Source organism: Budorcas taxicolor, chromosome 23 (genome assembly GCF_023091745.1).
Source record: "Budorcas taxicolor isolate Tak-1 chromosome 23, Takin1.1, whole genome shotgun sequence".
In the NCBI taxonomy this organism is placed as follows: domain Eukaryota; kingdom Metazoa; phylum Chordata; class Mammalia; order Artiodactyla; family Bovidae; genus Budorcas; species Budorcas taxicolor.
The window spans coordinates 42,199,215-42,212,215 of NC_068932.1; the positions used below are offsets into that span (position 1 = coordinate 42,199,215).

Sequence of the window (13,001 nt, forward strand, 5' to 3'; positions counted from 1 at the left end):
GTATTCTTGCCTGGACAATCTCCATGGACAGAGGAGCCTGGCAAGCTATGGTCCATGGGGTTGCAAAGAGTCAGACACAACTGAGCAATTAAGCATGGCACAGCACATATGGAAACATACTATTGGGTCATTTGATCAGTGTTGTGTTTGAAACCCCAGAACTATTGTTAATCTGGAATAGATCAGGCTCAGAATATTATGGCTAAACCACTGCTGACTATATCTTATTGCTTTCTCTTATCCTGATTGGTTTTTTCCTACTCAAGATATATAAACCCAGATTCATTGATATCAATGAATCATGTGTATGCCTCAGCTCTTGGTGCATAACAAACCAGCCCAAACCCAGTGACTTAAAGTAACAACCATTTATTATCACCAGGTATTACTATGGGAGTTGGTTGACCCAGATTCAGCTGGGCTGAGTGACTCTGCTTCAAGCTGAGTGTTCAACAGGACTTAGCTCCTCACCAGGAGTTAGGCCCAGGTCTGAGCCCCAAGACAAAAGGGCAGTAGCTACCCCAGGGGAATTCTCTACATCTCTATGGTACAAAACATCCAGGTCCACTGTCCGAGCTCATTTCAAGCCTCTGCTGGCAACATGCCTGCTACCATCTCACTGGTCTAAGCAAATCAGATTAGCCAAGCCTGAAGTCAAGGGACAGCCACAGGCACTCATCAACCACAGCAAGTCCAGGGCCAAGCTTGACATCAGTGGGGTGGGAAAGGAAATATTTCCAAGGATGTCTGACTTATTTTCAATAACAATGCAATCTGTCACATCCTCAAATCAGGCTTTCCTCTTATGTTCTCTCAAGTAGAGTATTTTCCCCATCTAAGGTGTATATGCTTTTATAGTTAACATTTCTGAAATCAGGATATGAAGGACACTTAGCGTGTACACTTTTTTCCGGCAGTGCTGGGTCTTCATGGCAGTGCTTGAGCTTCCATAGTTCCAGCTCTCAGGCTTAGTTGCCCTGCAAGCATGTGGGATCTTAGTTCCCTGATCAGGGATCGAACCTATGGCCCCTGCACTGGAAAGCAGATTCTTAACTGCTGGACCACCAGGGCAGTATGTACTTTTTGGTTAGCTATTTCTTGCTTTTTCTTTTGCCCAAAAAGCTGTTATTAAATTGATGGTGCATTTCAAGACTGACACTGTCTTAGAATGGTGGAAATTCAGCGATTTATGATCAACTTCCTGGATATTGGAATCTCAAGTACATTCAGCTCTTCCCTCTCCCTGACTCCGGTGCTGAATTGGTTACCAGGTCCTGTGGCTCTGGCTCCTCAGTGAATCTTAAATCCAGCCCCTCTCTTCCCTCCCCATGGCCATGTTCCTGGACCTAATATCCTCTTCCCTCAACTAGAGCCAAAACCTTCTGCCTGGTCTCCCAGATGCTAGACTCTCCCTGCTCCCATCCACCCTCAATCAGAGGGTCGATGTATCTCTGTGAATTCCAGCTCTGATCCTACAGTGCCTTTGCTCCAACACTTTCTCTGGCTCCTGACTGCCACAGAATATCCCAACTCCCTAGCGTGGCATTTAGAGTCTCATGACTTGGACCCAACCTGGCTTTACAGCTAACTCTCACTCCCACTGCCCCCTGCCTCACACAGACTATGCCCCACTCACAGCAGGTGGGTCAGCCCCACCCTGCAGGTACAAGTCTCTGGGTCTCCACACAAGCTGTTCCCTCTAACTGAAATACCCTCTCCTCACTTCCCATCCATGCTTGCTGAAATCCATCTCCATCTTAAAGACCTGGATTCAATGCCATTGGCCTCCCCTCCCAATAACCATGAGACTTTCCAAGACTGATGTTCCTTCCCCTCCTTCCCTGTGCCCTCTCTGCTGAACTCACCTCCCTCCACTTCCTCAGATCTCACCTGCTGCTTTCTCTCTATCTCTGTGTTAGCACTGATCCAGTTCCAACTTGACTTTAATCTTTTTGTGGTCCCTGTCTGCCTCCTGCGCTGGATGGTAAGGTCCCCGAGCCAGAGACCACATCTGTCAAGCTTGCACCCCTTTGGGGGGCGGGTGTTGACATATAGCAGTTGCTTGATACATATTTGCCAAACTAAATTTATTTTTCAGCATTCTAGTCACCCCCATGTTGCAGAAAAAGCACACACACACACAGGGAGTGTCAGCGTGCAAATCACACAGATCACAGGGGCCTGCATACTTCAGACGGTCAGTTTATCTGATCAATCATTACAGCCCTTTCAGAGTTTTAGAAAATGCTCACATCTTTCAGAGAGAAAGCTTCAGAGCTATCGCTTTTGGACCTCCTATTTAGGAGAAAATTGGGGCAAACTCGTGTCCTGGGATGACTTCCTTCAGGTTGGCATTCCAGAAAGAACCAGCCTCATGGAAGGTCAGTTATGAACTGCAAGTGTGGGAAGGTGCCCCTCTTTCAATTCTATCTAATCTACAGGAGCTTTTCAGGGAAGTAAGAAAAGGACACGACAAAATCACAGCACTTTTGAGCTGGATCCATCTAGTATAACCCTTCACTTTACAGATGAGGAAACAAGAACAGTCGAGTTCTAGAGGGGTGACGTGGCTCAGTTAAACCACACAGGAGCCAGTGACAACCAGGACCGACTCAAAGCCAGGCTTCAAGCCCTTCCCCTCGAGTGAATGTTTGTACCCCCGGCCCCCCACACCCCTGCCCCCACCCCCACCCCGAATTCATACGTCAAAGCCCTAACCTCAGCTGTGATGGGTTGGGGGGTGGGGCCTCTGGGAGGTGATGAGGTCGTGAAGAAGGAGCCCTCTTGAATGGAAGCAGTGCCCTTATGAGATACGCAGAAGGTCTCTCCTCCCACATGATCATATGGGGAGAAGGTGGGCATCAGAAGGCACGAGGAGGGTCTTGCTAGAGCCCTGATCTCAGACTTCCAGCCTCCAGAACTGTGAGCTATTAGGGCAGCAGACGACGGTGTTTTCAAGGCAGTCTGAATCAAGACACCCTGTCACCTCCCTCCTGCCCTCTGTCCACCCCACAACCTTTAATCAGCTACCGCTTACTGAGCATGGACTAGGCGGACAGACCACGCTGACCGCTGCTCATTCAGAACCTTATCTCAGCCCCACGACTGCCCTGAGAAGTGGGCAGGGTCATCACTGTAGCTCAGATGCGGAGACTGAGACGTAGGGGTAAATCGCTTGCCAAAATTCACACAGCCCACGAGTCCCTGATTTGGGCTCTAAAGCACAGTCTGTCTGATTCTAAACTACTTATTCTATGCTTCAGCTGAATCCCTATTCCCCGCTCAAGCCCATAACAACCTACAACAAGAGCAGAGAGCTTTCTTTCGTGACCTCTCAGGAGTTCTCTGAACCCCATGTGAAGACCTCGGTTCAGTCTGGCCTGACTCTGCCTTTGAGGGCCTTGTACTAACTTCTAACAGATGGATTTGAGCTGAGTTTTCAGGGAAGGGAAAGGCTGGGCAGATTGGATGAGAAAGAGGAATGCAAGTTGCTCTTTTTTTTTTTTTTTTTTTTTTTGCACCAATATTTTGGCTTTATTTTCTGAAAAGAAATAATGAATATGTCTGATCATAGAGTCATGAGGAAGGTGTGGGAGGTGAGATGGGAAAGGGATTTTCAAAGTGCAGCACATATATAAGATTTGGTTAGCAAGGGACATATGTATACCTGTGACTGATTCATGTCGCTGTATGGCAGAGGCCAACACAATATTGTAAAGCAATTATCTTCCAATTAAAAAAAAAAGACTTGGCTGGGATGGCGAGTGGTTCTCGGTTCAAAGGTTCTCCTGTGGGACCCTCAGCTCTGACTCCACCCAGACCCTCCCTTTGTTACTGCTAAGGACTGAACTGTGTCCCCGCTGATCCCAGCAAATTCATGTGTGGAAGCCCAATCCCCATTACAACCATATTTGGAGATGGGGCTTTGAGGTGGGGGGAGTAGGTCATGAGACTGGAGCCCTCAAAAAGGGATTAGTACCCTTAGAAGATGAGACATGAAGGACTTCCCTGGTGGTCCAGTGGGTAAGATTCCGAGCTCCCAATACAGGGGGACTGGGTTCCATCCCAGGTCAGGGAATTAGGAGTTTGCAAGATCTTACGTGCGGCAACTAAGACCCCACACAGCCAGAGAGATAAATAAACAAATAAATACTAACAAGATAAGACATGAGACCTCTCTACCACATGCGGATATATATGGCAAGGAGGCAGCTGTCGGCAAACCAGGAAGCTTGTTCTCATCAGACACCAAATCAGCCAGCTCCTTGATACTGGACTTCCCAGCTTTCTATCCTTCCCTCCTCTAACAAATCCTTCAGCTCATTCAAGTGACCTTTCCAGAACTTAAACCTGATCAGATCCTCTTGCTTCCTGTTGAAAATTCTTCCACTGATTTTCAATTATTCTGGGCCACCGTCATATGGCAGAAGAAAACTGATGGTTCCAGGAGAATGGGTCATTCCTCAGGCCCAGAAATAAGGAACACAGACTTCAAGGATGTTTGGGCTGGAAGGGAGGCAGCCAGGACAGCAGTCCTATGTGGACCATGGGGACGGTAAACCAGCTCAGTCCAGGTGACTCCGCTGAAGGCTGAGAGGGCAAGGCTCCCTCATCTTGGTGTGTGAAGAGAGTGGTCTCATGCACAGGAGACGGAGCCTAAAGTCCCTGTGTCCCTCGCTCCTTGCCCAGCCACCAGCAGAAACAGGAATTGAGTGGGAAGAAGTGAGGGAGCCCCAGGTGAGTCACAGGACCAGCTCCAAGGGACTCACAAGACAGGAGGCTTTGGAAAGTCTGTACCTGTGCCTGGTGGCTGGGAGGTGGACTTTTAAACAATAACTTGATTGGGATACCATTCATATATCACATGATCCATTCATCTAAAGTATAGAGTTCAAGAGGATTTTGTATAGTCAAAGAATTGGGCGATCATCGTCACATCAATTTTAGACCATTTTCATCATGCCCTACAGAAACCCTGTACTCATTAGCAGTCATTCTCCATTTGCCCTCAACCCCCCAGCCCTAGGCAACCACTTTTTCACTTATTGTCTCTATGAAGTTGACGACTGTGCCAACATTTCATATAAATATAACCATACAATATGTGTTCTTTTTATGTCTGGCTTCTTTCCCTTAGCATAATGCTTTCAAAGGTTCGTCCATATTATAGCATATATCAATATTTCCTTTCATTGATGAATAATATTTCAATGTGTGCATATATTCCATTTTCTCTAATCATTTTTGGAATGTGGATTTCTTGGGATACGAATCCCTTTGGAACTTGATGAATCCAACACTGATGGGATTTTCTTCTCAGGAAAGGACATTGCATGTCATTTTATACAATCAAGGACAGCATAGCTATGACCCATCTCCAAGGCCTGGGCATATTCTCAGAGTCACAGTCATTGACCCTTTCTTTGGCTGAATTCCTGGCAGCACTGGAACACAAGGGAAAGAACTTTCTAGGAAAGAGGGCCAGAGTACATGGAGCCTGGGGCAGTGTCCTCAGGCTAACTGCGGGCTTTTGTCTATTCTGCCTATAGGAACTGTAGGTCAGGAGAGTTGAAGTGTCCCCCTCAAGACCAATGCAAATCCTGGCTATGTTAACAGTGGGGAGCCCCCGTCCCTGGGGTCTCTGAAATCTTGGCTAGAAGCCTTAAACTGTCCTTCCCATTCCACAGATAAGCAGGTGGACTATCCCAGGAAGTCGTGTCCGACTCTTTGCGACCCCAGGGACTGTAGCCCGCTAGGCTCCCCTGTCTCTGGAATTGTCTTGGCAAGAATACTGGAGTGGGTAGCCATTCCCTTCTCCAGGGTATCTTCCTGACCCAGGGATCGAACCTGGGTCTCCTGCATAGCAGGCAGATTCTTTACCATCTTTACCATCTGAGCCACTAGGGAAGCCCAGGTTTTGTAAGATGCATTATCAAAAGACTTCAGGTTCTCATTAAACCCTTAAAAAAAACCCTGCTTTGGGGTATGAATAGTCTATCTGAAGGACCCTAATCAGCTAGGCAAATCGTCTACAATGGAACCTGAGTTCATTCTTTCACTCAATCATTCAGGCATTAACAGGAGATTACTGAGCATCACTGGTTGACCAGCTGTGCGCTGGGTTCTGGGAGGAGGAATGAGACAGCCCCACCGCCCCCCGCGCTTCCAGCAGTTCACATCTAGCCTGCAGACAGGGTGGGAACCTAAGGGGTCAGTTAAAAGCAGGAACATGAAATCTGCCCTAAAACAGGGTCAGGAAAGAAGGGAGGCAGTGAGAGAGACAGGAGAGAGCATTTGCTATGGTGGCCAGCTAAAGATCAGCAGAGATCCGCAGGTGTTTCACTCTCTGCTTGTCTCGGAATTCAGGGGCGGGGGGGGGGGGAGACTGCTTTTTTTGTCTACAAGCCAAGACCAGGAAGAGTAAGCCCGCGAGTGTTTTTAAACGCTGTGTGCCGGGACTGTGGTTTCTCACCGGGAGCCCGCAGGTTTGGTTTAGAGGATGTCCCATAGAGGGCGCCGTTTGCCTGACTTTGAATGGAGTTGCGGGCTCAAGCTAAACAGGCTCAACACCGCTCGCCAGAGGGCGAGTGAAGGTCTCTGCTCCGGTCTGGGACCCTAGATCCACGAGCTTTCTGCAAGAGGCAGGGGAAAAAAAATTTTTTTTTTAAATCTGTGCTCCTGGCTGTTGAAATTCAGCATTCCTGAAATTTACGGGATGGGCTGGGGGTGCTGACGCCCGAGCGTCATCTTTCTGGTCAAGACTCACATACACTAGCCAACGCACCTGCGCGCCCTTGGCAGGGAATACACCGTGAGAACTTGGGACCAGAGAGAGTGAGGGAGTGAGGTTCCGGCAGCGGCGCCGCAGGGTGCAGGGTCTACTGTTCCTACGGACTCTTCGCCCGCCAGCCTGCTAATCCCCGGTCGCAATTAGCCAAGAGCCCACTTCCCCAGCCAGAACTTTGCGGCGAAGTCTGCGGAACGCTTCTTTCTTCTCGGGCGATGAGCAACTTTCCTGCTCGTTTCAGCTTAAAGAGCTCTCCTTGCGTCAGAACTTTCGCCAAGTTCTGCACGCTTCTGCCTGAGACTGGAGAGCTCCCGCAACGCGCGCGCGCGCAGAGACACGCAGGGGCCACTCCGTCATTGTCTCTGCCCCGTGGCAGGTCGGTGTGGGCGGTGCCCACTGAACTGGTTTAGACATAGACGCCTCCAGTTATTTCTGTAGTTTGGGAGGAAATGACTTCCGGGTGTCCAGCACTGGTTGGGTGACCTTGGCCCGGTCTCCTCTCCAGGATCATTTTTCTATCTATACAACATGAATGTTCGTCTTAGGGCTGTGACTGGTTCCAAAGTCAGATTTTGGGATGGAATAGCGTTTTAGATTCCAGCAAAGCCCTGTGCAAACTCAAGGAAGAGATGATAATGAGGCTAATAATTGTTTATGGAAGCACCATTTACAATGATTCCTGGTTCCCAAAGCAAATCAATACAGGGTTCACTACTACTGCAGGTGAATATTTGCTGAAAGAAACATTAAATGCGCCCTTTGAGATTTGGTGGGGAAAGGTGGGAAGCCCCAGATCGGAAGATAAAACATGCCTACTTCTCAAATGGGTGACAAAAGCAGTCGCGCCAGCCAATGCAGGGCGGCCTTGAGTTAGGTGAGGGCTAGATTTAACGAAAAAAAAAAAAGGACGATAGTAGAAGAAGGGGCCACCAAAAGACCTCAGGTGTATGGAAGCTCATAGTGCATGGAAGGGAGTGACGGACACTTTTCCATCTTTCTCTGACCAGGGACCCCGCAAGCAATTCTGGTTTATTTGATGGTTCGAGTCTTAAATGCCTGCCTTCCAGCTTTCTTGTGCAATTTGGAGAGTTGATTTTAAAGTCCATGGAGCAGAGTAACCTTCCGTGCAGCTCAGAAGTCCAGCAGGGTTCTCCAGGGACTTGACGGGAGTCGGGACGTGCTGCGGTGCCGTGCCAAGTCGCCAAGTCCGCCGCAGAGGAAGGCACGCCGTTGTGCCTACAGATCGCACTGCCCCCACTGAAGCGTTAGGCGGCTCCAAACGCTGGCGGGAGAGGCTTCCCGGGAGAAAGTGCATTCTCGGGGCAACGGGCTCAGAGTTGATCGTCAAGGTTTGGGCCCCGGCGGCCAGACTAGAGGAATGCCCTGCAGAGCGTCGGTGCCCATCGCCCCACCGAGTGACGCTCGGGCGTCAGCCCGTTTTTCGCGCACACCCGGTGCGTAGAGACGCACAGCCGCTCCTGCTCTCGAGGGAAGGCTCTCTCCTCGGTTTACCAAGGCCAAAGGCCAAGGCCACGCGGATTCCTGAGACCGCGGACGCGGTGCAAGGACTTTGAGTCCAGGTCCCTTCCTGTCGACGAGACGGTGGGTGGGGAACCCAAATCCCCTCTTCTTGGCTGCGCCTTTAGCTTGATTTAGGGAAAATGCTGGACCCCCAAAGGGTAGGCAAGTGCTGAGTTCACCGCAGATCGGAGGTCGCGTCCAGCCTCCTGGGCTGGCGCTGCTTGGCTCTCCAGCTGCGTGGGGGCGGCGGACCCCTGCCAAGCCCCTGGGGGGCGGAGAAGAGGCAGCTGCGAGCGCGGATAACCCCGAGGTGACCCAGGCCGGCCCGGCCCGCCCCTTCCCCCTCCCGCAGGCCAGGCGGCTGGTAGCGGGTCCCTGAGCTGCAGGGGGGAGAGGGAGGCGCGGGCTCCGGGCGCCGCGGCTGTCAGTGCGCTCCGACCCGGGGCGCCGCCGGCTCCACGTCCCTCGCTCGCCTCCTGCGCTCGGCGGAGCGCTCCGAGTGCCTCTTTAGCGGGAGCCAATATCCTTTTGTGCTAATAGGCTTGTCCTCATTTGCTGCCTAATTGGACTATATAAAGCCAATAACAGGCGGGCTCTTATAGCCCGAAGCCAAAGCGCCAAAATCCGAGGCAAGGCGAGGAGGGGGCGGTGGCGCAGGCGGCTGCGGGGCCCAGCTCGGGCTGCGCCTTCGCCTGCCTAATCCCATTTGCCATTGTACGCGCCCAATCGCCGTATACTCCCCGCATTTAACTTGGATGACATTTTGATTTCATCATTAGCATCCGGCGCCGGATTGACGCAGCCCCAAGCCGGGGACTGCTCTTGCCGCCTCCTCCCCAGGAGCCGCCGCCGCCGCCGCCGAGCCGCCTCGCTCCCTCGGTGCCGCGGCAGGGCCGCTCCCCGCCCCTCGGCACCCCTCCCCCATGTGAGCCCGCCCCGGCCGGGCCCTCACCCCGCCCTCCTGCCGCTGGATTTGCGCCCGGGGCGGCCCCCGACTTTGCGCCCCGTAGTTGAGTTCCGTTTATGGTCTGATTTCCGGCGCCCGTCCGCTCGCCCAGCCGCCCGCCTGTCCCGCTCCCTCCCTCCCGGGGACTCGGAGGAGAGGGGACCATGCCTGAGCCCGGGCCGGACGCCCCCGGCACCGCTAGTGCGCAGCCCCCACCGCCGCCGCCCCCGCCTCCCGCGCCCAAGGAGTCCCCGTTCTCCATCAAGAACCTACTCAACGGAGACCACCATCGGCCGCCCCCTAAGCCGCAGCCGCCCCCACGGACGCTCTTCGCTCCGGCCTCAGCCGCCGCCGCCGCCGCCGCCGCTGCGGCCGCTGCGGCCAAGGGAGCCCTGGAGGGAGCCGCGGGCTTCGCGCTCTCGCAGGTGGGCGACCTGGCTTTCCCCCGCTTTGAGATCCCGGCGCAGAGGTTTGCCCTGCCCGCGCACTACCTGGAGCGCTCCCCGGCCTGGTGGTACCCCTACACCCTGACCCCCGCCGGCAGCCACCTCCCGCGACCTGAAGGTACCGACCTCTCTTTGAACTTTCGTTGTCTTCCCCCACAAGCCTTTCAGCACTGCGTCCCATCGCAGCCCTGGGACCACCCTCCCACCCCCGACCTGCTTTGCAACCCACAAACGCGCTTGTTTGGCCAACTTTCTCCGTCCCCTAACTTGGAACTCCTGCCCGCGCGCTCTGTTGCGCTGCCCGGGAATCCAATCCCACTTGGTGAGAAAAGAAGTGGAATTGGAGCGCCGGCCTGGCGCTCCCTGGGAAAAGGGATCTCGGGCACGAATGGGGAGGAGGCTTCAGGTGGCTGGGACAAGGGGAACCTGGTCTGGATGAAGGGAGTGACCCGGGGGGTGCCTAAACTGGAGGCGAATCTGTCCGCGGGCCCCTGGTGGGGGAACTGAGGGAAAGAAACCGGCCACGCCGCCGTCTCCGGGTCGCTCCAGCCTGTCCCTGGGAGAAGGTCGGATGTCGGGGCGCGGGGCCCCTCTTCTGGCCCAGCCGGGAAGGAGGCCCTCGGGAATGGTGAGGCCTCGAGGCCTGGAGCCCAGAGGCTGTCGCGGCGTGAGCCTGCGGCCCCCCCAGGCGCCAGGCCTCGCTGAGGGCTGTGTCCTTGGGCGTGTGTGTGTGTGTGTGTGTGTGTGTGTGTGTGTGTGTGACTGTGCGTCCGTCTGTCTGTCTCTCTCCAGCCTCGGAGAAGGCCCTGTTGCGAGACTCCTCCCCCGCCTCGGGCACCGATCGCGACTCCCCCGAGCCGTTGCTGAAGGCCGACCCAGACCACAAGGAGCTGGACTCCAAGAGCCCGGACGAGATCATTCTGGAGGAGAGCGATTCGGAGGAAGCCAAGAAGGAGGGCGAGGCGGCGCCGGGCGCGGCCGGGGCGAGCGTGGGGGCGGCGGCGGCGGCGGCGACGCCGGGCACCGAGGACTGGAAGAAGGGCGCCGAGAGCCCAGAGAAGAAGCCCGCGTGCCGCAAGAAGAAGACGCGCACGGTCTTCTCGCGCAGCCAGGTCTTCCAGCTCGAGTCCACCTTCGACATGAAGCGCTACCTGAGCAGCTCGGAGCGCGCCGGCCTGGCCGCGTCCCTGCACCTCACCGAGACGCAGGTCAAGATCTGGTTCCAGAACCGCCGCAACAAGTGGAAGCGGCAGCTGGCGGCCGAGCTGGAGGCGGCCAACCTGAGCCACGCCGCGGCGCAGCGCATCGTGCGCGTGCCCATCCTCTACCACGAGAACTCGGCCGCCGAGGGCGCAGCGGCCGCGGCCGCTGGGGCCCCGGTGCCGGTCAGCCAGCCGCTGCTCACCTTCCCGCACCCCGTGTACTACTCGCACCCGGTAGTCTCGTCCGTGCCGCTGCTCCGGCCCGTCTGAGGCCCGAGAGGCGAGGAGGAGGGAGCGCCCGGCCCTCTTCCCAGACCCCGGAGGAGACTGGGCCGGGCAGAGGGCGCCGAGACGTCCAGCGGCCTTCGGGAACCGGGGCTCCGGCGCGCGGCCCCGGCCTCCCCTCCCCAAGTCGGTAGCGTTTTTTTGTAAGTATTTGCAATGCATTTTCGTGCAATTCACCCCTAATGGATTTGAGGCGCTTCCCCTCTTACTTTTGGTTTCGGTTTATATTAAGAGAAAGCAAGAAAGAGACATTTCCAGGTCAAATATTTCAGCTGGAAGCTTTTGTAAAATGTGCGATCCTCTCACCCCCCCCCCCCCACCCCCACCTGCACCCCCACCCCCACCCCCAGATTCTCATTGCGCTGTGACTTTTTGGGTTTATTTTTATACAAGGAAAGTAAACGCAAAGCCTGAACCCTCAGTTTATTCATTTTCTAAAGAACTATTTTCAGAAGTCGAGAGGGAGACAGAGAGAATTCACATTGTACTTTTATTCTGGATCTCTGGGTGTGGCTGTTCCCCTTCACTCCCAATCAATTATTCCCCAATTTTCAGAATCTGAGCAGCTTCTCATAAGAACCCAGACTCAGGCCACTTTTCTCTCTCCTCTCTCCGGCAGAGGTCTGTTGCAGTTCACCTCTTCATCAGTCCCTTTTTGTGATGGATGAATTCTCTAAGTGTTTAAAGGGAAAGAACAAGATAGCCCACTATCAGACTTCTGATTGTTGAAACACCCCCACATCTGGCCTGGTGTGAATGGTGTTATTTATTAGTAGCCTCTGTTTGGGAAATTTCATTTGTTGGTAAATTATTATTAATATTCCTATTGTTACTTTGTTCCCTGTTTTGAGAGTGATTTCGATATTGAAAAAACCCAAACCTATTTTTTTATCCTCTCCCCCTACCTTTTTGTTCTGCAGTAACTGTTGTAGTTTTGACCTGTGCAATATTGTACAGAATTTCCTGAGAGCCCTGCTTCTTCCTCTGCAGAAAGAAGCAGACGTTTTCAATGTCTAATCCCAGTCAATCGTTTATGAGGAGGAAATTAAGCAGGAGAAAAGGCGGAAAGAAGGAAACAAGGATAGGTAGCTATGCTCGAAGCAGTAAGATAGGCATACTGGAGCGCTTTAAGTGAAGGACAATCAATTTAGGAGAATTTTAACTTATTTGATAAATGTACAGATTCTTGTAAAGTTCACCCTCAACTCCTCAGGGCTGCTGGCTCTGCCACCCAATCTTTTTCCTTTCTGTTGGCTACACCTGTTGTTCCGCGGTAGTTTGTCCCTCCCACCCATCACCCTCCCCTCTGCCCGCATTCAGGCCCTTTTTAAGAAAAAGAGGGGGGGGGATTACAAAATACTGTTACACTTCATGTTGTCGTGAAATGGAATTAATTAAAAAGAAAAGCGAAGCATTTCCTGTGGCCAGAGTGTGTAACTTTGGACGGTTTTCCCCAGAGCAGGTGTCTCCGAACTCTTTTCTGCCTCGCTCTCTGGCTGCCTCTGCAGACTGGCCGAGTCCGACCTCGACGTACACCCCTCTAATCGGGAGGCGGCGGAGACAGAGGCGGCTTTGTTCGTGACCAGAGCTGCGCTCTCTCCCGGGTACCGTCCGCCTCTTGAAAAGCCCGTGCGAGCAAGGGAAGAATGCGGGGCGGAAGGGGTGAGGACCTGGTCTTATCTAGTTTGCGAAATCGAGCGCAGCGACAGCCGCGAGCTGAGACCACTGGTTATTTCCGATCTCAGGGCAGCGGCCTCGAATTCCATTCCCAGGCCGCAGGGTCCTTTAGGAGCCGCGAGCTTCTGGGCAGAACA

At 53.6% G+C, this 13,001-nt stretch overlaps 1 protein-coding gene across 1 annotated transcript; it reads left to right on the forward strand.

Moving 5' to 3' along the window:
- The first annotated feature begins 9,418 nt into the window (after positions 1–9,418).
- On the forward strand, positions 9,419–11,172 carry HMX3 (H6 family homeobox 3). Its single transcript, XM_052661178.1, has 2 exons — positions 9,419–9,818; positions 10,493–11,172. Exons 1-2 carry the CDS (start codon positions 9,419–9,421, stop codon positions 11,170–11,172), a joined length of 1,080 nt encoding a protein of 359 aa, XP_052517138.1.
- The last annotated feature ends 1,829 nt before the right edge of the window (positions 11,173–13,001 follow it).

Excerpts from the sequence above, each read along its gene's own strand:
- HMX3 (XM_052661178.1), top strand. The coding sequence starts at position 9,419 with ATGCCTGAGCCCGGGCCGGACGCCCCCGGCACCGCTAGTGCGCAGCCC. Across the intron at positions 9,819-10,492 it reads CCACCTCCCGCGACCTGAAG|CCTCGGAGAAGGCCCTGTTG; the intron begins GTACCGACCTCT and ends GTCTCTCTCCAG.